At 37.1% G+C, this 24,496-nt stretch overlaps 1 protein-coding gene across 1 annotated transcript in view; it reads right to left on the minus strand.

Moving 5' to 3' along the window:
- TENM3 (teneurin transmembrane protein 3) overlaps positions 1 to 24,496 on the minus strand; it is a 622,438-nt gene that overhangs the window by 406,432 nt on the left and 191,510 nt on the right. The window contains 1 exon segment of the mRNA XM_070364068.1: positions 22,497 to 22,775. Within this exon segment, the coding sequence (XP_070220169.1) occupies positions 22,497 to 22,775 (279 nt within the window).

The following is a 24,496-nucleotide window of genomic DNA, read 5'->3' on the forward strand; positions in this document are numbered from 1 at the left end:
CCAGAGCTTGCTCAATCTCATGTCCATTGAGTCAGTGATGCCATCCAATCATCTCAGCCTCTGTCGTCCCCTTCTCCTCCTGCCTTCAGTCTTTCCCAGCATCAGGGTCTTTTCTAATGAGGCAGTTCTTCCCATTAGGTGGCCAAAGGATTGGAGCTTCAGCTTCAGCATCAGTCCTTCCAATGAATATTCTAATTGATTACCTTTAGGATTGACTGGATTGATCTCCTTGCAGTCCAAGGGACTCTCAAGAGTCCTCTTCAACACCACAATTCAAAATCATCAATCCTTTGGCACTCAGCCTTCTTTATGGTCCAACTCTTACATCCATTCATGACTACTGGAAAAACCATAGCTTTGACTATAGGGACTTTTGTTGGCAAAGTAATATCTCTGCTTTTTAATATGCTGTCCAGATTTCTCATAGATTTTCTTCCAAGGAGCAAGTGTCTTTTAATTTCGCGGCTGCAATCACTGTCCACACTGAATTTTGGAGCCCAAGAAAATAAAGTCCGTCAGCATTTCCACTATTTGCCGCAAAGTGATGGGACCAGATGCCATGATCTTTGTTTTTTGAATGTTAAGTTTTAAGCCAGCTTTTTCACTCTCCTCTTTCATCAAGAGACTCTTTAGTTCCTTTTCACTTTCTGCCATAAGGATGGGGTCATCTGCATATCTGAGGTTATTGCTATTTCTCCCAGCAATCTTGATTCCAGCTTGTGCTTCATGCAGCCCAGCATTTCACATGATGTACTCTGCATATGAGTCAAATAAGCAGGGTGATAATATACAGCTCTGACGTACTCCTTTCCCTATTTGGAACTAGTCCATTGTTCCATGTCTGATTCTAATTGTTGCTTCTTGACTTGCATAAAGGTTTCTCAGGAGGCAGGTAAGGTGATCTGATATTCCCATTTCTTGAAGAATTTTCCACAGTGTGTTGTGATTCACACAGTCAAAGGTTTTAGCATAAGTATATATTTTTCTGAAATTCTTTTTCTATGATCCAATGGATGTTGGCAATTTGATCTCTGGTTCCTCTGCCTTTTCTAAATCCAGCTTGAACACCTGGAAGTTCTTGGTTCATACACTATTGAAGCCTAGCTTGGAGAATTTTGAGCATTACTAATGTTATTTTCTCAAAATGAAGGAATCTGAGATAAACTTTGTTGCATAAGTGGAAAGAGAAAATCAAAGGGAGAAGTTTAGAACACATCATCTCAATGGGGAAGTCGTGAAGGCAAGAGTTCCCCAAAATGAGTCCAGGGAGAGGCAGATAGATAAACTTGTTCAGAAAGACAGAGGTCAAATAAAAGCTGTAATGGGCTTGTCTGTTGAGCCCTCTCCATAACCCAGCAGGAGCTGTCCTGTTTTAATTTTGAGGAAGTAAAGGAAAATAAAAACTTCTTTCCAGGAAGCAATGGAAGCTACTGAAAGTAAGAAACAGAGATATTATCTTCTTTTATGGGGTGTGGTGGTCTAAGAGGTGATAGGTATGTGACGTTGCCAGGACAGTCAAATTGGAAAGTTGTGTTTTGCAGGCTAATTTAATAATTAATGAAGCAAGTTAATTAGAGATTTGGTCCACATGAATGTTCCTTCCCAATGGATTATTATTTCTTTGGCCTGAGGACAGATTATCACTACTTATTACACAAGCAAAAATTTGAGGTCCTTGTATTTTTATTCTTATAACATGACCCATTTTAAAATGAATGTTTACAGTCTTTTGTATCTCTTTTATATTTTACCACTTTAAAAAAAAACACTATCTGTTTTATGGATAAAATATCTGTTTGCAAACAAAACTCTCTCTGAAGAATATATTTTCCAGGTACATTATAGAAGAAATAGAAATAATTAAAATACATTTAAAGCAAAAGGAAACAATATGAAGTTATTAATGACGAAGTCTGTGCTGTTGAGTATTCCTTAAAAATTGGTGAAAGTATCAGTGTTACACTTAACATAGAAAATATGCAAAGTATAGTTAAAAGGAACAGACTATTGGTTTATGTTTTTCATAACATAACGAATCTTTTGACAGTATGTATATTGCTGTTATTTATAATCCCATGGTGACAAGAAAATGTCACCAATTACCGGCTACAATGACAGAACACAATTTATTTCTAATGATTTATATCCATTAGGAAAAAAAAAAAAAAGCAGGTTACTAAAAGACAGCTACCATTCCGTTCCCCAACAGTTTTTTTTTTTTTTTTAAACTGGAAGTGTGTTTGCAAAGGATAACAAGTTATTTTTGTTAATGAGAGTTTGCATAATTTACCTATATAACACCGTAAGTGACAGTCTAAAATAAGATACTTACTCTAAGGTATATTTTTAAAACAGAAATAACTGAAATATCACATTTGTAGGGCAGGCATTCACAACTAACATATTGTATTCCCTTTTAAATGTAGATCTCTTTAAAGCCTCATGGACTTTTAGAGGGTAGGAAATAAGAATTGAATGGGTAGTAAGTCAGCCTTTCGAGTAGACATTTACTGCTCATCCTGGCTTATTAAGAGCTGTAGGTTGGAAGAAACATGTATTTGAGTATTCCAGTTGCAAACAAATTTATAGGGATGACATGAAGGGAGAGAAAAAGGGGTAGAGGGCCTGATAATTAACAAGCAGGATAGTGAACTAAACATTACAATATAACTGGACAAAATTAGTAGGATAAAAGGATGTGAGAAGAGAGCCACATGAAAATTCTGGTCTCCTAATCTATGGGAGGAAATATGATCTGGGAAATAAGAGTTTTTTATGAAAGATTCTAAAGAAATCCAAGGTTAAAATTACAAAGAAATTTAGAAAAAACAACAGGAAAGGAAAAGTAACAAGCAAAGAATCTTTTGAATGGTTCTAGTAACGTCACACAGATCAGAATTGAATTCAAGGGCCATAAAGGAGAATTTAACCACTGAAAACATATTTTGAGGACAGACGCCATGCTTTTAAATATACTGCTGATATATGTTGTAGGCACTAAAGATAATTTTGAGCAGAAATGTGATATTACTATCATTAAAATGGCAAGAGAAAGTGCATGTGTGTGTGTGTGTTTCGAGGTTCCCAGAAACTAAGGAGACATAATGAATTGGGAAGATGCTCAGTGAATAATGAAAACGATTAAGTCTAGGAGGTAGGATCAATTTATCAAAGAATGACTATTGAGCCTAATTAGCTTTGAGAAAAGAAAGATAAGTCTTGCTACTCAAGTATAGGAAGGATTATGACATGAAGATGAGGACCAAAATTGCTCCATTTCATGCCAAGAACTTAGGATAGAAGTCATGTAAAAATTTCTAATTAAACACAGATACAGGCAAACTCAGAAGAATCACGGTATCTAGTTCAGTTGTGTCTGCTGACAGAGAGCGAAACTGGTATCTCTCAAGGTCTCCATCAGACTTACTTTAGCCACACAAAGCTAAAGAATTGATTCCTAGAGATCATTTCCTCTAGAAACAAGCTGATGATCACATGCATGTTCTTTCAGTGAAATAATAACCTGAACCAGATTGTGTTTTGAGAGGCTGCACTATTTCAAGAAAGACAGAGATAACAATACATGGGGAAGTTTGGAGTAGAAATGATTCATGTATGGAAATCAAGTATTACCACGGTCAAAACAAAACACTGTGTTCCACATGAAATCTTTCTTTGCCAAGTGCACGAGAGAGGATGAGGCAGTGTCACAGTTTTCCGTTTGTGAAAACTGGCTTGATCATCTTTTTAAAAAAGATTGAAATATGTAAGTAATGTCAGTTATTTTTGTCTTTTAATTGAAGTACAGTTGATTTACAATATTATATTAGCTTCAGATGTATAACAGTGATTTGATATTTTTATACATTATATAACATACAAAGTTATTAAAATATCATTGACTATGTTCCCTGTGCTGTATATTATTACCAGTTATAAAATAAAGATGTGACTTACTTATTCTATAACTGGTAGTTTGTCCCTTTTCATCCCACAGGAATAGGTCGTTTCTACCTGTGTCACCATCCCCCACCCCCTCCCCTCTGGCAGCGACTAGTTTGTTCTCTGAATCTGTGAGTCTGTTTCTGTTTTATTTGTTCGTTTGTTTTGTTTTTATATTCCACAAAGAAGTGAAAATATACAGTGTTTTCCAAGACGTGGAGAAAAGGGAAGCTTCCTGTACTGTTGCAGGAATGTAAATTGGTGCAGTCACTGTGGAAAACAGGATGGAGGGTCCTCAAAACAGTGGGGGCTCAGATGGTGAAGCGTCTGCTTACAATGCGGGAGACCCGGGTTCGATCCCTGGGTTGGGAAGATCCCCTGGAGAAGGAAATGGCAACCCACTCCAGTACTCTTGCCTGGAAAATCCCATGGACGGAGGAGCCTGGGAGGCTACAGTCCTTGGGGTTGCAAAGAGTCAGACAGGACTGAGCAACTTCACTTTCACATTAACTAACACAATGTTGTAAAGTTTAAAAATAAAATAAAATTTAAAAAAATAAAATAAAATGCAAAAAAAAAAAAAAAACTGAAAATAGAATTATCATGTGATCTAGCAATCCCACCCCCTGGGTATTAATCTGAAGAAAATAAAAACCCTAATTCAAAAAGATTTATGCATCCCTATGTTCACTAAAGCATTATTTATAATAGCCAAGATACGGAAGCAAACTAAGTGTCCACTGACAGATGAATGGAAATGATGTTTTACACACACACACACACACACACACACTCACAGGCATATTAGTTGTAAAAAAAAAAAAAGCCTGAGATCCTGTCATTTGTGACAACATGCATGAACCTACAGAGTATTTTGCTAAGTGAAGCAAGTAAGACAAAAAGTTATTTTTTTTTATTCATCTGTTAAACATTCAGGACCTACTTGCCAAATATGGCAAACTAGTCACCCAAAATTTCTTCCTGAATATCACTAAAAGCAAATTTCCTAAACTTATATAATGAAATATCACACAATACTCAATGTTTACATAGATAAAACTCCTGGCACTGAAAAAATTTATATTAGGAATCTGAAATGACTGGGTAACATAGAAATATTAGTGAAAACAAAAGATAACAAAATTTTGTAGGCAATAACATATCTTGAATTCATTTAAGGATCATAGTTCCATTCTTTATCAATGTATTACTGGACATACACAAAAGCAAAGGAAACTTGGATTATACTTGATTGATGCAAATAATGAGTCTAATTTTTCTTGCTACTTTAGGTAGTTTATTCGATTCTCTCTTCACTTTGATGGACTTATCCTAACCCAGTGTGACTTTCCTCCTTTGAGGTAAATCCTCAAGAAAAAAAACTTTTCAATATTAGCCGTGGACGGTTAACCAAAAACATAAACATGCATATTCTTTAAAATGGTTTAATAAGTAGGCACCGTTTGAAAGAATTCAGACAAAAAGACATTGGGTGAATGATCCAAGATAAACAAGTTAATGATAGAACCAGCATAAAGAACCCATATCTTTCCATTTATAATCAAGTGTCCCTAGCACTGTGCCAGAGAAACTGTTTTCTTAAAATAGGAGGATTATATCTTAGACTAAGAAGTATGAAACAAATCCAACTACACAGAAGCTCAAGGTGACATGGAAGACATTTAAATTCACAAGGCTTGTTCCTTCTCTTTGAAAAGCAGGTGATTTGAGGGGACAGGCGCTATACTGTTGCCCAGGTACCAGGAGATCCCATGCAAGAGTAAGCGGTGTAGTCCAGTGGGATTTATTTATTTTTTATTTATTATTATTATTTTGTTACTCATTGATTTATTTATTTTTTACTTTACAATATTGTATTGGTTTTGCCATACATCAACATGAATCCGCCATGGGTATACACGTGTTCCCCATCCTGAACCCCCCACCCTCCTCCCTCCCCGTAGAATCAGATAGTGGGTTTGGGAATTACACAGTGGCTTTCAATCCTGGCCTTGTCATTTTGGAACCATATCAAGATATTTAGATTCTTTCAGCCTTAATTTTCTTTTCTTGGTTAAATAGGGATAATACTAACTAAATCTCAGAAGGTAGTAGATTGAATACAATAGGTACTCAATACAATACAAATATCTAACTCTGTTTCTGCCTCTATCTCTGTCAACCTCTACTCTGCCATTTGGATTTTCGTACAATGATTTTTCTAAAGAACAATAACAACGTTCACATCCAAAATCCTTATGAGTTATCATTGTTACAAAGTAACTATTTTCAAAATCCTTCTGCAGAGCAGTGACACTTTCCATGGGATGCCAAAGGATTTTGAAAGAATCTTGAAAGGATTTTGGAAAGAATACAAACTGTTCCATAAAGGAACGATGTCATCACAGCAGAACCAGAATTGATTGGAGTAAGAGGATTTTTGTGTATAAAATTTCCTAGTTAAGGTAGGATAAGAAATATATCTTATGCGAAAGGTCAGTCTAAGTACCGAGCCTCCCTGGTATTTCTTCAGAAAGCAAAATCTTGCCTGACAGGTGTCAACTATTAATGAGCTATACACTTAGTACAAATCACTTGAAACATGGGTATATATGGCAATATTCACATGAGGGGTAGATATGGCAATATTCTTATCCCTTATAGGAAAAACTTGTCACCACCAAATAGGTCCCTTTCATCCTTTGTATCCCTTTAGCAATAGGAATAGACAGGTAAAATTATTGCAATACTTTAAAGAAATACTGCTCCTCTTCTGACCCTCTGCACTGATCTCTTAAGATTTTGGGATAAAGAATAATAATCACACTCAATGTACTAATGGTAAAACCATAAAGTTTACACCTAGACCATAAGAGCTACTGGAATTTAAATCCTTTGTCTTTAGAGCGTTGAAGAGCCCACTGGCCCAGTGTTAGGGCACGCCCTTGCCTTTATCAAGCCATCTACAGGATTCAATCGCACTGATATAAAATCTTAGTCAGGATTGAGACCCACTGGTGGAAATGTAATAAGATTTACTATTAATAATTTTGCAGCCTCCCTCCTTGTACCATTATGGTTTTTCTGGTGGTTCCCATGGAAAATACATTAGTTGCAAAACGCTCATTATAGCCATGGTGAAGATAAGTACAAAGTCAAGAGCACAGGAAATCTATTTTATGTAGTGATTGCTTTGAGATCTGTCAGGACACAACTAAAATGTATGGGAATAAGATATTCTCGGACTCTGCCTTTCAATCACTGAGGCTCTTACTCTAGTAACAAATTAGTGCACCGGGATAGAATAGATAGGGTTCTTACTGATATTGTATGATAACTAAGTGTCTTGTTCTAAGGGATCTTTCAGGAAAAAAAAAAAAAAAAAGGAGAAATAAGCATCTCTTTTGAGTCTGTATTAGATCTGCTATTATTCACTGTCCATCTCGTTTTTGAATAAAATCATTGTATATTCCCTTAAATCCACATCTATTTTTAGTTTTTGACTAACATCTTTTTCATACTGTTTACTGCTTCATAAACTGCAATATGCACTCTTCTGCACGATGGCTTTATGTAATTGTGCGGATGACAATCTATTTCAACTCTCTTTCTGGGGCCTTTCGTTATTTATTTTCCTACTGCAGCCACATTTGTCCAGGTTCTGCACTCATTTTAACTCCTGTCTTTCTCACATGACAAAGTCCTGAAAATCCTACTACACCTGTCCTCTCGATTCAGCATAACGCCTTTCTATGTGTTATGTATATGGAACTGCGGCTCATCCATTCCAAGTTGGCCTTCACACAGTCCATTCATTGTGTCTCTACTGTTTTAAGAGGTGGACTGGACAGACACGGCCTGCAGAAACAATCTTAGCTCTTTCACCATGACATTGGCAGTTCTCCACAAGTGGATTCCACTTAACTGTCAACTTTAGCTTCCAGTATTCCCCAAGAGGATTCTTCCAGAATCTAAGGGTGACCTAAGGAGGCTACCATTGTTTCCATTGGTGCTTCCAAGCATTTCTTCAAGTTTTTCCAACTGTAAGTATGTACTGCTTTTCTGCAAATATTTCAACATATTTTACTACCTTCAACATCTTGCTGGAATTCTACGAACTCTTCAAAATCTTTCCTTTTCTAAACCTCCATTACTTTTTTCTTTCCAGTGTGAAATTTAGCCATGTCGCTAAACCATTTCATCCAGTTGCTTTGTCTTGTAATTGTTTTCTGTTTGTAACGCCCTGTATCTTCAAGTCTGTAGGCCTGAGAGCAAAAGGTCCAATCTTATTCTTTAAAAATATCTGTCAAATTATTTAAGGCAAGGAGGTCCACAAAATAAGTGCATAATGCAACCTGGCTTTTGCAGGTTTCATGCTTTATTTTTTAATAAAAAATAGATCTCATAACTGCTGCTATTATATGTAACGTCCACAAACTTATGAGAGTCTGTTTTTCTACTATATTTTTTGCAATGCCTAAGAGTTACATATTATACTGTTACTGGTTAATTGTGCATTCCTGAAAATGTTTAATTTTAGTTAACATTCTAGATCTCTCAGAAACCGCCAAACCTGAATTTAGTATCTACTACTATTGTATAAGATATCTGATAAATCTTACCCCATTTCTTTTGCAAAGAATTAATAGCACTAATTTTTATTGATGTCTTATTGCCAAATTTAAGTAGATTAGCATGTATTCATTGGACATTATGAAGCAATCCCTAATTAAATTAAATGACATTTATAAAAGCAAACTGTGTGAAGGAAATCAATTTAAATTTGTACACCACTCAACTCAACCCAGGAATTGAATCCAGGTCTCCTGCATTGCAGGCGGATTCTTTACCAGCTGAGCCAGACTATATCTGATATTTGGCAAAACTAATACAATTATGTAAAGTTTAAAAATAAAATTAAATTAAAAAAATAAATAAAATTCAGATAGATTAAATGTAAAAAAAAAAAAAATACGAAAGTGAAGAAAATAAAACTGATTATTTGTTCTAGGGGTAAAGTCAACATTTCTAGGCATAAAAAAGCCACAAGGAAAATAATAATTGATAACTATATTTTAAAGTTTCTAAAAAATTCTTTCAAAAATGAAATGGTTCAAGCCCACTCAAGGATGCCAAATAAATGAACAAATACAAAATTAAACCGAGGAAAGCACTTAATGGTATATTTAGATATTTTAAAAGAGACAAGGGGTTATTAAGATTCTTGCTTCATGAAACCTATGCAATTCAATAAGAAAAAAAATATGTATATGTACATGTGTAACTATATCTCTGTATCTTTTCCAACAGTCTATTGATTGATGGAAAGAGATTTACCTCCCACTGTTACTATCACCTGCTTTAAGTTTTTCATTTATTTAATAAGGATACAGAAACTTTGTGGAAATGAACTTGCTCCTCCAAGCTGGAGTCAATACAGATTTTCTTGGCACCTAGAATCTCTAATAAGGAGCGTGCAGCTGTTTAAGCAAGGTGGAATCCTGATAGAGTGGAGGACGTTACATCTGTGCTGTGCCCCAGCTCTTTCATAGCTGGAGTTCGTGTCATTATTCATCACTACTGGGGAACTACACATATGTCTATAAGCAGAAGGCCTGCATTTAAGGAGACGTTTATTTTTATCAGGTCCTCCTGCAACCAAACCCGTCTCATCAAGGCCAGATGTACACAAGGTGGAAAAAAGCAGAGTCAGTGTCCCAGTGTCCTTGAATGCTGTCTCCTCCTTCATCTTCCTGATTTCTGGAAGACCCATTTCTCCACCCCGAATAGAAAAATGTGCAAAGGGCATAAACTGACAATTCACAAAAGAAATACAAAGAGTACACACACCTATATGAGACTATATTTAACCTATTACTCAAATGAATATACAACAGTAAGATACTATGTTTCCATCTAGTTGCCAAAATTCTAAGCATGGCAACATTCCTTGTCAATGGCTTATGGGAAAAGATACTTACTAATATTTCTAGTCAGAGTGTAAATTGATACAACTTTTTTTTTTTTCAGGGCATTTTGACAGGGTCTATCAAATGCTTTAAACTGTACATACCCTTCATACCCTTTGCCTCTGATCTTCCATTTCCAAGAATTTATCCTAAGATATTAAGGGATACAGAATTAGAGGCAAAGATTTATCCACTAGAATTGTTATCACAATGCAATTTATGAAACTGAAAAGTCAAACAACCTAGCTGTCTAAAAGTAGTGGATATGTTAAAACAAATTATGGAAGAGTCTAATAATGTGGAGAAACTTAGGTCAAAACAGAAATTCCAAAATTTTTTTTTTTTTTGGCCACACACGAGGCTTGTAGGATTTCAGTTCCCGGATCATTTGAACCCAGGCCATGGCAATGAAAGCACTGAACTCTAGCCACTAGACCAGGATGGAACTCCCAGAAATTTCAATTTAATAAAAAAATATACACAGAGATAAAAATAAAAGCATAAATACCAAAACAGGAACTAGTGAATATTATCCACATACTCCTCTGTGTCTTCCAATGATATGTAATGCTAAGTAACTAAAATAAATTCAGGGCATGAATTTATTTTATATAAACACTTATAATATTTTATACTTAAAATTGGTTTAAAGTTCCATTTTTATTATTTCTATCACCTATCATTTTCCTTGTGTTATTGATACAATACAAATAATAATTAAATGCTTAAAAAATTCTAATGATTATCTGAAGTCTTTAAACTTCCTAAATAGGTTCATTTAAACAATTTAAGTTACCTTTGAGCACATTTTGTACAATCTAGACAATGGTGCTCCACTCACAGGAAATGAGACACAGTCCATTATAAGGGAATGTTTTATACATGTTTTCTATAGCAACTGACATTTCATTCAAACACTTTCCAGTCCCCCAGGAATCTCCAGCTGCTGTATGTCAAAATTTTAAGATTTCTCTTTGTGAACTTTAACACTTCTATAAAAACCAGTTGGAAGAGCAAGCCTACTTCCAATTGATTACTTTGATATTAACCAGTTAAAGCAAATCAATTATTCAGTTTAGTCTGAATAATCATTTCACAAAGTCACAGTTTTCCATACGCACAAACATGCATAAGCAAATAATAACTACCATTCTGGCTTTTTATAGCCTATTTCTATTTCTCAGACATTTCACTTGTGGTCTGTTTTTTACTCTCTTTTGTGTATTTTTAAAAAATGAATGTTGGGTAATTCCTCGAGTGTTCGCTAATAATCAAATCTGGTTGTATAATTTTATGTTGGTAAATACGCATTTTGTTTTTATGCAAAAAGACAGTGTGGCTAGTGCAAAACCATGCAGGAGTTACTAAGGTGCAAAGACTTATTCTTTAATTTTTTTGGCCACACTGCCCGACCTATGGGATCTTACTTCTTCAATGAGGTCTCAAACTTGTGCTCCCTGTGGTAGAAGCTTGGATTCTTAATCACTGAACTGCCAGGGAAATTCCAAGACTTATGTTTAAGCTAGTAATTTAAACCATGGGGCAAAGATTATACAAACACACTTATGTATGTATATAGGTGTGTGTATGATCCATATATAAATATATATCTATTTTTAATTTATCATATCTACTTTTATATACTGGGCTTCGCTGGTGACTCACCTGGTAAAGAATCTGCCTGCAATGTAATGTGGGAGACCTGGGTTTGATCCCTGGTTTGGGAAGACTCCCTGGGGAAGGGATCTATCTACTCCAGTATTCTGGCCTGGAGAATTCCATGAATTGTATAGTACATGGGGTCACAAAGAGTCAGACATGACTGAGCGACTTTTACTTTCATTTTATATATCCATATGTCTATTTTATTATATATCTATGTATTTTATATAGATCATATACACACACATACAAATCAATGATCAAGGAAAGGATTTAAGAAGTTATCTATGTGTCTGTATGGGGAATCCTGTACTGAGAGCAATCCTGTTATTTCAAGATCCAGATAATTATCTGTTTTTCATTGAACTCTAGGTGTGCTATATTTAATAGTTTTATAAAGCTATTTTAAACAAAATATCAATTTTGAATAAAAATCTACTTTCCCCCAAACCTTTTGATGACATGAACTTTTAACTCCATTGAATATCATCGATTTTTCCTACACTGCCTGGATATTTGCTATGACTTTAATTAGTGTAGATACAAATGTACCTTGTATTTATTTTTTAAGTTTTTTATTGATGTGGATCATTTTTAAAGTCTTCATTAAACTTGTTACAAAATTGCTGCTGCTTCTTCTATTTTAGTATTTTGGTATTTTGGTTCAGGAGGGACATGGTATTTAGCTCACTGGCCAGGGATCCAACCCACACCCCCATTGGAAGGTGAAATCTTAACCATTGGGCCACCAGGGAAGTCCCAGAAAGATACCTTTTAAACGTATATCTCTCCTACAGCAAACTCTAAGCTACTGATGTACACAAAATTGTAAGATGAAAAGTAGCTTAGAAGATAAAAAGTATTGAGGAATTCAGTTACCTAAGTTTCTATTTCAAGATCTCTCTGCTCCTGACCTCTCAGAGGCCAGACCTCATCTCCCCTTTAATCTTCACTTGATCTTCCTGTTATAATATCACCCTGTCCATTTCCTAGGAAAGATCCTGAAATGTCCTCCAATATAAAAATATCCCTGCCCTTGTGTTCCCCAGGAGTTACACCTAACCCTTTCCTTAGTTCAGGTTTGGAGAGAAAAATCTGCACTTGCTGGTGCCATGGTTTCCGTTCATCTCTCCACCCACTGCCACTTGGTGACCACACGCGCTACTCGGAAATTCATATCCTCTGTGCAGTCCACAGGCTATGGAAATGTCTGACTGCTAATCATTTCCTGCCTCTGTGGTCTTCGTGAACGGACACTTCCTTTTGTCTCTATGGAAAGTCCCTCTTTGTTTCTTTCATTGGTGCTTCTTCTATAACTTTATGTTAAATGTTGGTGACCTCAGTATTATACCTTCATTCCTCTTCTTTTCTCATTTTATCTGCTTTTGGGGAGAGGTTTGATTATGCCCCATGGCTTTCACTGCAATTGTACAGATGATAAGGTAAATATTTTTGAACAAAATCTAACTGAATTTTATATATATGAAAAGTGAAGGTATTAGTCACTTAGTCGTATCCGACTCTTTGCAACCACATGGCCTATAGCCTGCCAGACTCCTCTGTCCGTGGAATTCTCCAGGCAAGAATACTGGAATGGGTAGCCATGCCCTCCTTCAGAGGATCTTCCTGACCCTGGAAATGAACTCTGCATCTCCTGCATCGACAGGCAGATTCTTCACCATCTGAGCTACCAGCAAAGCACATAGATATATATATAATTGCTTAATCTATTCTGAATTTTGATGTTCCACAGACCCCTCAAATACAACCTGGCCTTGTCTGAATTACTGAATTTATTAAACAATAAGCTTTAAGCTCCCACTTGGATTTACACCATCACTTCCATGTTAGAGAGTCTTTTAAATGTCTTCTTCTTCCCTAACCCCAATGCAGAGTTAATCAAGTTTTCATTCTGTTGAATTTTAATGTCTCCCTTTCCTTTCCAATTCTTGGTTCAAACATTTGTATTTTCTCACTTTGCTAATTATAACACTACCTGATTGGCTAGTTTCCTCTCAAGTTTGACCTCCAATCATGGAGCTGTTCAGCCACAGTTCTGGCTCCAGGATCAGGCACTGCATGAGGGAGCACAGAGACACAAGGGTGAACAGGGCCATGGCCCTACAGAGCTTACTCCCTTTGTGGGAAAGACAGCCAACTCCCTACACTGCTCTCAAGGTGCTCTGTAAATGGTAAATATGCCTGTAATATTCCTTTGCATGAAACTCCCATTACCTACAGAAAAAGTACAAATTCCTGAGCATGGCCATTGAAGGTGTTTTGCAGTCTGGTCTGGGGCTATCTGTAGACCAAACACTCATCGCTCATCCACACACAACCTGTGTTCCAGGCAAAAACAGCCTGCAACTGTTGCAACAGTTCACGGGGATTTTACACCCTCTCCTTCGTTGCTTTGTCTACATCTTGCATTTTTGCACATCCTTTGAGCCCGTGTACCAGTATTTTGGTCATCTGATGCCAACAGCTGACTCACTGGAAAAGTCCCTGAGGCTGGGAAAGATAGAGGGCAGAAGGAGAAGAGCGTGTCAGAGGATGAGATGGCTGGACGGCATTACCGATGCAATGGACATGAACTTGCATAGACTTCAGGAGATGGCGAGGGACGGGAGGCCTGGGGTGCTGCAGTCCATGGGGTCGCAGAGTTGGATGACCGAACTGGGTGGCAACCACAACAATAACCAATGCCGCTTCCTTCCTCCTTTATGAAACCATTTTTCCTCTGCTGCCTCTCCTGTCTCTGTGGCAAGAATCTGCTCTATGCAGACATCAATTCTGCACTCTGTGTTGTAGTATTACTTAGCACATTAAAATTACAATGCAATATTTACTTGCCGATTTGCCCAACCAGCCTGTGAATTTTTACAATCAGAGACTATATCTTACTCATTTTTTCCCCCCAGCCCCTGGTACAATACCTAACATTGACTACTCATTGAATGAAAATGTAGTTGCTATACTAAGAAATCAATTCAAAAAGTCATGTCCCAACTTTATTCAGTTTTCAGCTTCTGTGTGACTTCATGTTTACAGTCAAGGCACTATTCATAATGGGATTTTCCAGGCAAGAGTACTGGAGTGGGGTGCCATTGCCTTCTCCCAAGACATTTTAAATTGTTCCTTTCTCAAGTTTATATGCATTTGTATCCATTTTAATATGAATTCAAAAAGCTTTTACATTTAGTTTATAATCTAATCATTATGGAAAACTATCTCAAGTCAAATGATAAAGAGAAGAAAATTCCAATACAGTGAAACCCTCATTCAAGCTATTTAGTAAATAATGTAGATTTTTCACATTTAAACTTGTATGTGGATGTGATGCTCATTAACAGAATTATTATGACCTGAGAAGAATATTCTATAAATAACACACCCCCCAAATCAGTTAGTTCCTCTTCAAACACTTGAATACCCTTGAAATGGCAAATAAACTAAGGTTCTATGGCTTTAACACTTATCTTTTCTATTTCAGTGATAATTACATCAATAAACCTGATTCAGCATTTGCTGCTATTCAATTCATTAATTAAAACAATTTTACTGCTACTGCTGTGATTTTTCAAGGATATCAAAACACATTCAAAAATTAAAACAGCATACATCATCAGTTTTGATATGTGTTGGTATGCTTTCTTTTGATTTCAACTCGACAATTAAAAGAACATTAGGCTTTTAAACAGAAAAAGCATATATTCTATATACTTTGAACAAAAATACTTAAAATGCAAGTTGTTTTGTAGAAATGGCAATGTTTGTGTAAAGAAGAGCAAACTGTCAAGAATTCCAAAAATCCTCTTAGAATAGAAAATATAAATGTATGTAAATACTTAAGTGATAACAACCATGGTTGTGGACTTTATGGTATTCTTAATTCTAGTTTCATAGTACTAAATTTTAAAAAAATTTTATTTAAATCATCACTTACTGTGCTTAAGTGACTTGTAATATATCCATGAAGTGAATATATTTCATCCCAAATGAAATATAGAAGCTTTTGCTTAAAGAATGGTATAAGTTGCTATTTAAACTACAAACATACACACATCACGGTGATGTAATTATTTTTATATATTGGAAACTATTTGTACTTTGCAAAGCCGCACTTTCATTCTGACCTTGATTTAGTAAGCATGCAACATATTACTTTTGCTATTTTGACATCCCAGAGCACCTAAAACATAAAATATAATTTACAACAGTAGAACATGCCAGAATTGACCATTACATGCCAGAAGAGGGCCCAAGATGGAATTTATATTCAAGTTATGGTTCAGTATGTGTGGTAGAATCTCGTGAAATTTATTTCTCACAGCAGTGGAATTCCACCTTCATTCTTACAATCAATTTTCAAAGTAGGCTGAGAGTTGATAAAGATCAAGTTGAAGGAATGAAATTAGGCTAGTTAGGTGAAATTATACACCTCTCTTCAAATTATTTGTGGAAAACTCAAATATTCTCCTTTTGTAAAAAGAGCCAGGAGAGAAATGACACCTGTGTGGTGGCTAGAAGCATTACAAGTATACGACATACCAGGGTACTCCAAGGTCACTAGCAGTTTCTCCCAAACTATTCTAGATCTTAATTGGTGATAGAATAGTTACAAATCCTTCCATTTCTCTTCTCTCACATTTATTCAGTTGCTCAGAGGAAATAACCTCCTTGCCCACTTTTTTGGGGATATTTCCGGTGACTCCGCCTGCCAATGCAGGAGACACAAGAGATGCAGGTTCGAGTCCTGGGTCTAGAAGATCCCCTGAAGAAGGGACTGGTAACCCACTCCAGGTATTCTTGCCTGGAAAATCCCATGGACAGAGGAGCCTGTGGGCTGCAGTCCATGGGATCACAAAAGAGTTGGACACAACTGAGTGATACATAACAACAACAAACACTTTTTCAGAGAACATATTTTTTCCAACAACATAATTTGGATTGCAAAATAAAGTACTCTGTTGTGAGAGTGATGTAAACATCATTACAATAGTTTGTCAAATTGGTTTAAGGGGTATATCTTTTTTTTTTTTAAGTACAGTAGCTCAACTTTTAGAATCTATCTATCCATAAAGATGGTGCAATGGTAATGGATGGTAAAGGAGATGTGAGTTCGATCTCTGGGTCAAGAAGATCCCCTGGAGGAGGAAATTGCAACATACTCCAGTATTCTTAACTAGATAATTCATGGACATAGGAGCCTGGTGGGCTACAGTCCATGGGAACACATAGAGTTGGACACGAATGACCACGCACACACATCCATATAGAAAGCAGACTTTAAAAATACTATTTCAAAGCATAAGTACCTTGGTTTTTAAAAGTGTTTTAGTCCAGCAAATCAAGTCTCTATTTCCCCTAAAAATATTGCACAATAATGCTCTACCCTTATTATTAGCCACATCATCCCTGGATACTTTAGTAACTGCACAGTCACTGTGGCAAGAGTGAGGTCCTACCACAGGTATATTGCTAAGATCCCAGGTGAGAAATAAAGCCTTCCAGTAATGATTTACTTTATTATGTGAACTGATGAGCATCACTTGAATTGCCTTTTAATTGACTGGTTGTCTAAGTGACATGCCTTGGAGGGAAGCACCACTTTTGAAATTTCCTTTGACCAGGAGGGGAAGGAACAGGCTGGTTTCTTTGAAGTCTACAGCCATCAGACTAATTATCAGCCCCACTTAACGTTCATTCATTTAATTACAGGGAATTAAAAAGTATGTGAGATTTTAGAGAAAAATAAGAGAGTCAATAAATGGTGACAGAGATTCCAGGCTATGCAAATTGGCAGTGCCCCTTCTGGAGGAGACCATTCTTTCTCCCTCATTTCACCAAATGCACAGATACTCGACTAATGCAGACAAAGGGAGGATGGCAAAGAGGGAGGGGACATTGACTGTGGGCCCAAACTGTGTCGGTACTTGATACTGTGTCCCTAACTTAATCTCCACACTTAATAAGGAGATATAATTTCCCACCATTTACAATTAACAGAAAGAGTATCCCCCCACCCCTTATTTGGAACTCACCCGACACCAGGCACTGTCATTCTAAGCACTGCCTATTCAAGAGTCCATTTAATCCTGTAAGGACCTGTAAGCAGCCCTGTAAGGACCGATGCCATTGGTGATTTCCGTATACTACAGAAAGGTTAAGTCAATTGCCCAAAGTCACACAGCTGGGAGACAGTAGAGCCAATACCAACCCAGGAAGTCTGCCCTCAATAACACCTCCTCATCTGTTGCTCTCAATGAAGGCTCTCAAGTTTCCCAGCCACAATAAGACAGAAGAAGAGAGCCAGCTCCTCTTGGTCTGCCTGATGTCAAAGGTCATCGCTTTCCAAAAGGCATAAGAGGCTGCGGAGACAGGCAGAAGGAAGAGACCTCTACATCTCTGGTGCCAGCCATACAGCTGACCCAAGCGGCCAGGCAGAGATGGGGGAAGTTGGGAGCTAGAGCTCTGGGTGTCTCAAGAGCAAGCCATCTTAGAGGCTCAATGAGAGGATTAACACCCTGTGCACCGTGCTTTTGAATTGAGGCATTTTTCACAGCACTGAGCTGCTGGCTGACAAAGGATAATAACACTGAATGCATGCTAGTCTTCTTCTGGGAAAAGATGCACAAATAAAACACGTTTAAAGCTTAAAGCTTGATGTTTGGGGAGGAAAAAAGTCCTTTGTTCCTGACATTTAAATAGATATTTGGAATTTAAATCAGATTACTTGCAAGGCTAGAGAGTGGGCATTCAGTCAGGGGTCTTTTAACAATCCATCAGAGACAGGGAAAGATGCCTCGAACCATCGAGAACATACTGGCAATTTTCCCTTTGATTACAGCATCTCATCACATTTATTTTGTAACCTCTCAACAGCTTCCTAGAACCACTGCTTGCAGGTGGTCACAAACCACTGCCCCTCCAGTACTTGCCCTGGAGCAAGGCAGTTGACTCAGAAAGTTGTCAATGCCTGTTAAGAAAGGTCTTCTCCCATGTCCTTAATTCAGAACAATATTAACATTTGGAATTTGATATGAAATTCAATCTACTGTAATTTTTTTTTTTCTCAAAATGCTTTTTAACTTCAACTCCTCATGGTTGGTGAAGAGTTAGCTTTGCAAAAGAATCTGTTTTATCACTTGTTTAGAATCTCTGCTAACATGGAGACATGTGACATAGTCCGAGTGTTCCTTGACTCCCGTGGGATGCTCAGGCCATCAAAATTTCATTAGCCTCACAGCAGTCCCAGCGCCTTCTTAACTTGAACTGTTGGCCTATTTATCAATAAATAAATGAAATCTAGTCACTTTTAGTGACTAGACTTTTCTTTGAAGTTATAACTAGAACATTAGTCAATTGGCTTACATGATTTCACAAATGTTGAATACTATTTTGTTTTCTGGGGAAAATAGCCTTATTCACAGTTAACCTCAAATGATGAAAACAGTCAACCGAAACTCTCCTTCTAAACTGAGGGGAGAAATAAGACAGTGTATGGTTTCTAGGTTAGTTTCACTTTGGTGAGTTATTTTATGCACATCCTTCTTGTTTCAACTTTTAGTGATATAACAGGGCTTCTTAGGACACACTGCAAGCTCACACACAAGTGAATACAACTATAAAATTTAAATAATTGGAAGTCAAAGGAAAATACAGCTGGAAAATCAATAACCTTTCAGAGTGAGAGCAATTAAGAATGCCAAAATGAATTATTTTAGAAAGTCTATGTTAGAAATATTTGACTCTTTGTGACCCCATGGACTGTAGCCCTCCCGGTTCCTCTGTTCATGGGGATTCTACAGGCAAGGATACTGGAGTGGGTTGCCAGGCCCTCCTCCAGGGGATCTTCCCAACCCTGGTATCAAACCTAGGTCTCCAGCATTGCAGGCAGAGTCTTTACCATCTGAGCCACCAGGGAAGTCCAATATTTGACTAAAAGTAGTAATAATAGTAAAAATTGGTAAAAGTTTTGAGGATATCGTTTAAAAAGATGTTAGAAGACCCTGGGTAATAACAAAACGCTTTTTTATATCAGAAAAAAGAGCCTCAATATTCTCATTTAATTCCACAATTCCAAATGATAAGTAATGTAAATATCAGAAGATTATGTTCCCCAGACCTTAATGTAATGGATCTCAATGCAATCTTGCTCTTTCTGACCAATCACTGAAAATTCAGAATAAATGATCTGAAATGTTCCTACAGAACACATATGAAATCTATGAAAGATCCAGTGTTCAAAAAGAGGTCTGCTGCTGCTGCTGCTAAGTCACTTCAGTTGTGCCCGACTCTGTGCGACCTCATAGATGGCAGCCCACCAGGCTCCCCCATCCCTGGGATTCTCCAGGAAGAACACTGGAGTGGGTTGCCATTTCCGTCTCCAATGCATGAAAGTGGAAAGTGAAAGTGAAGTTGCTCAGTCATGTCCCACTCTTCGCGACTCCATGGACTGCAGCCTACCAGGCTCTTCCGTCCATAGGATTTTCCAGGCAAGAGTACTGGAGTGGGTGCCATTGCCTTCTCTGCAATAAGAGGTCATATCTATTTTATTTCTTCTTTTATTTCCTTCCCCGAGCTGACTCACTGGGAGTTCTTAGACCGTCAAAATGTTGTTTAAAAAAATAACCCCAGCCAAACCTTGGGGAAAGAGTAAACATAAGTTGAAGTCATCACTTGCCCAGCTCAACAAACATTGTTTTTGACACTTTATACTTTTGACTGACCTATTTACTCTCAACAAATGCTACCATATGTTCTGAATCTCAAGGCAAGGCCCTTGACACCCTGTCCGTGTCTCTCTTCATTCTGGTTCAGAATGACCACATGGAGAAACAGATCAGTTTAAGTGTTCATTCTTGCCTTTATATCATGAAAGGGACAAGGAGATTCCTGGGGCAACAAGTTCCTTCCCTAGTTCAAAATAATCCGTGCAGAGAGAGGGGGCAGTGATGTGGGAAACTCAACAGGCTTCCCGCCTCCAATCATTTGGATAATAGACACTGTTAGTTAACTAAAAGTGGAAAATTTTCTAAGTTTTATGTTTTCTGAAAAGAACAAAATGGTGTGTGTTTGGGAATTCATTGTGAGACCATTTTAGCAGACATACAATTTAAAAAATAATAAAAATTAAATTATCTTTTAGCAATACAGATACAGTAACAAGATATACTTGTTATAAGAGAGAGAGATGCCTCACAGGTTGTGTGTGGCAAGCTGACCCAATGTGGGACAATACTTAATGGATATGCAGATGAACGGCCCATGATGCAGCAAATCAGAACTGATTTGCATTGTCCTCCTGCACTCTCCTCTGCTCTCTTCCAAAACCATCACAAAATTTGACATATATTTTAGGAAAATCAAACATCAAATCATGTATTTGAATATAACCATAGTACCTAAAATTGCTTGAAGAGGGTTATGTAAAGATATAGATGGACAGGAAGCAAAGTTTATGCCAAATCTTACTTACTTAAGGTGAGTGACTTCTGAATCCACAGTGAAAAGTGATAGAAACCCAGGTTTCACTGAGGTGGACAGTCTGGTTCAGGAAAACACCTCAGTCAGATTCTAAGACTCGTTGTGTCAGGCAGAACTGTCCTTATTTCCTGTTTTGGGTTGGGATGAAGCTAGCCTCCACCAATAACTCACAACTCTATATGAGTTTCTATTATTAATCGATTATGACTTTGTTTTAATGCACTAAAATAGTCTCCATGAGATATTGTTTTCATTGGTTTAAAGCAGATTTTTTTTTCTAATAGTAAGAAAACAAGTAACAAGCAGTATGACGCACTAGCTACCCCTTCATTCAGTGACCTGGCTGAGAATGAACGCCGACAATAGACCTGTTTTCCTATCACAAAGTGAAGCTGACAAAGTTCCTCCATAAAGAATAAAAATAAAATGCCATTGGTAAAACACCATCTTTCTTTTCACAAGTCACACAATTCTTCCATTTTAATTTTCTCTTTGCTTTTGATGCATCATATACACACAGCATTAATAACCAGGTTAAAGCAGCAAGTGCACTGTTCATATTAAACGCTAAAGAAGAAATGTCATTTTCTTGTCTGGTGCATTGGTGCTGATACTCCAATTTTTCCTAGAAGCTGTGTTGACTAAAAATTAAACTTCCTTTTAAATCTATTACTGCATATACACTAACTGCTTCTTTATCATTTTGCACTGGCGATAGGGAAAGATCAAAATAATTTATAAAGATATTTCTCTTAAAGTATGTAAAACTGCTATTTGGATACCCGAAAAATCCAATTTTTGTGCAAGGATTTAATTGCAGAGTAATCCAGTCTCCAAAGCACATCAAAGACCACACTCCCTTCTCTTTATCAAGATTTCAATTGCTTTCATCAACCAGTAAGTTAAAAGCATGATCAAATTTGTTCTTCAATCACTTGAGCCCTGTTAATAAACCATTCTGTGTGCTCACTCATCCATTCTGAGATTCTGGAACTTCTTTGAGATATTTTTAAGAGGAATCTACAAAGACATCTCTGATTACAAGCTGGCTCTGGGGTAAATTTTATCACTACTTGTTCTGCTACTCCGTGGAGGATAACAGGTGACATGGTTCAAGATAAGTCAAAGCCAACCTTTTTTTTTTTCTGTACATGATTAGACTGTTTTTCAAAACTATAGCTAACACAACAGAGAATGCTTGCATAACACAACTTAACACTCTAATGTTGAATGTTGACTTTTTTTCCCCTAGGAAAAATAATGCAATACTGAAGGACATTTTTTGAGTGCTACTGTGTTGCAATGCGAAGAAAGGAAGAAGAAAAAAAGAGAAGGAAAGAGGAGAAGGAAGAAAGCCATTCCTCCAGAGTCAACCAAAACAGACGGAAGCACCGACCGCCAACATTATAAAGCCTCAAACAAAAAGGACCTTACCGGTTTCACTGTCGGATTTGTTTTCATGCTCCGTATCTGTCAGGGTGAGTGCTGAGTTGGACCGGCTTGACAGGCAGGAGCTGCGGCCTGACTTGACCCCCCGGCCCCACAGTCTCATGGCATGCTCTGGGGACATCACTGCTTCGTTCTCAGTATCGGCGTCTGACCCTGCACTGATCGAGTAACCTCTGTGGGGAAGCCCCATTTCCGCACAAAATGCCAGTCCTCTTCGAGTTGCTGGTTCACAAACGCCTAACTGCCTTAGGGTAAAATTTTGTCCTAATTAGAGGGGAAAAAAAAGATAACAACCAGTGAGTATACATTTCGTTTAAGATTTTATTTTCTTAAAAAAAAACAAACACTTAAGCATCCAGATTTTTGAGCTCTCAGCACTAGGTACTGGCATTAGCTTCACGTGACATGTGATCTAGTAAGGTCTAGTTAGGGGAGGGGTGGGTGTGAGGGGGGTCCACCTCTGACTTTCCACCCACCGCAGCTCAGGGCGCCTTATTTCAGCCCATAAGCACCTCCAGAATGCTGGGCAGGAAAAGTGGTCCAGACCATGAAAACTCAACCCAGAGAAAGCCTTAGTTATCATTGATAGAAACTGTGAGAAGTATTTCCCTGGTCCTAGCTCTTATCCCAAACATTAGGATTTTTCCACCCGGAAGTCACCCCTTAGGAAGAGAAAAGACTGCCCTCTAGAATAAGCTACCTGCTAATTAGAAACAGGGGTTTGGGCAGTCTCTATTATAATTTTCCATTTAACAACCAATAAAAATATTGTGCTTTTGTGTACAAACATACACTAACTTTTGGAGTGTAAAGTCTTGAAAATGTGCAGACATCTGACTTCTGCTTTAATAAACACCTAGAAACATCTGTATTGATCTAAGTAAACCAATTTGTGCAAATAAAGTGCACTCTAAAAAATAAAGTAGGAGTATTATGTATTTAAAAATTAATGATAAAATCAAGTTCCCTGAAAAATAAATGGTTGTGAACCCTGAAGGTTTTCACTAATAAATTGAGCATAATAAAACTCATGACACTGCAATAACTTAAAGCAAAGTGTTTAAATTAGGTGACACTTTCAAATGACTGCCATTATTAATGGCTTTTCCAATCCTGTGTTTACTCTTGAAATTTCACCTATGTTTTATGATACCATGGGTGAGAAGAGAGAGAACTGTTTGCTTAGAGGATGCATATACATATGGGTCTTCTATTGCCTGTCTCACTGGCATGGTAGAATCTGAGATTTAGATACCAACTAGAATCAAAATACAGGAAAAAGAATAATAGTATACCAAGACTGATTTCAATCCTACCCTATAATACCAACCTTTTAAGAATATTAAGCATATATTTTACGCATCCTTTTCATTTTCCCACTTCCCTCTCTTACCTATCCACAAACACTTTAAAGTTAATTGGCTGGTATGAGAAATAACATACATTACATTTTTTAAAAGAGTGTGTCATAAATTATTTGTAATAAAATAATGTCTTGACTCTTTTAGGAAATGAATCAAACGTAATGCACACGATAGTAAATATTTGGTTGTAAAAATATTAGCGGCCTCCAGCACTCAGCCCATTTTAACCAGAGTGGTTCACTGCGTTATGGCCACGGTCAGATCAGGAGGAGGAATCTGCCTCATCTCGGTCAGACTTCCAGATGGATTCTGACAATGACACTCATAAATAATGAAAATCTGTTGCTACAATTAGCTACAAATTATCTCAGAGAGACATGAACATGCATCTGCACCAAAAGGTATGTCAAAAAGAAAACAGCAAAAATAAAGAGGAGGGAATAAGAACCCACTGAACAGTGAGAAAGTGGGCAAGCTTAATGAGGTAAGACACAGTATGGCCAGTATTTTTCAAAGAGTTAGTGTGGACTGTACTTATGAAAGTAAATCCAAAAAAAGGTCAGTGTCATGGAGAGTTAAAGGAATGTAAAGGATGGTTAATGTGAAAGAGCTTATCTGTTC

Source organism: Bos mutus, chromosome 27, assembly GCF_027580195.1.
Source record: "Bos mutus isolate GX-2022 chromosome 27, NWIPB_WYAK_1.1, whole genome shotgun sequence".
Taxonomy (NCBI): Eukaryota; Metazoa; Chordata; class Mammalia; order Artiodactyla; family Bovidae; genus Bos; species Bos mutus.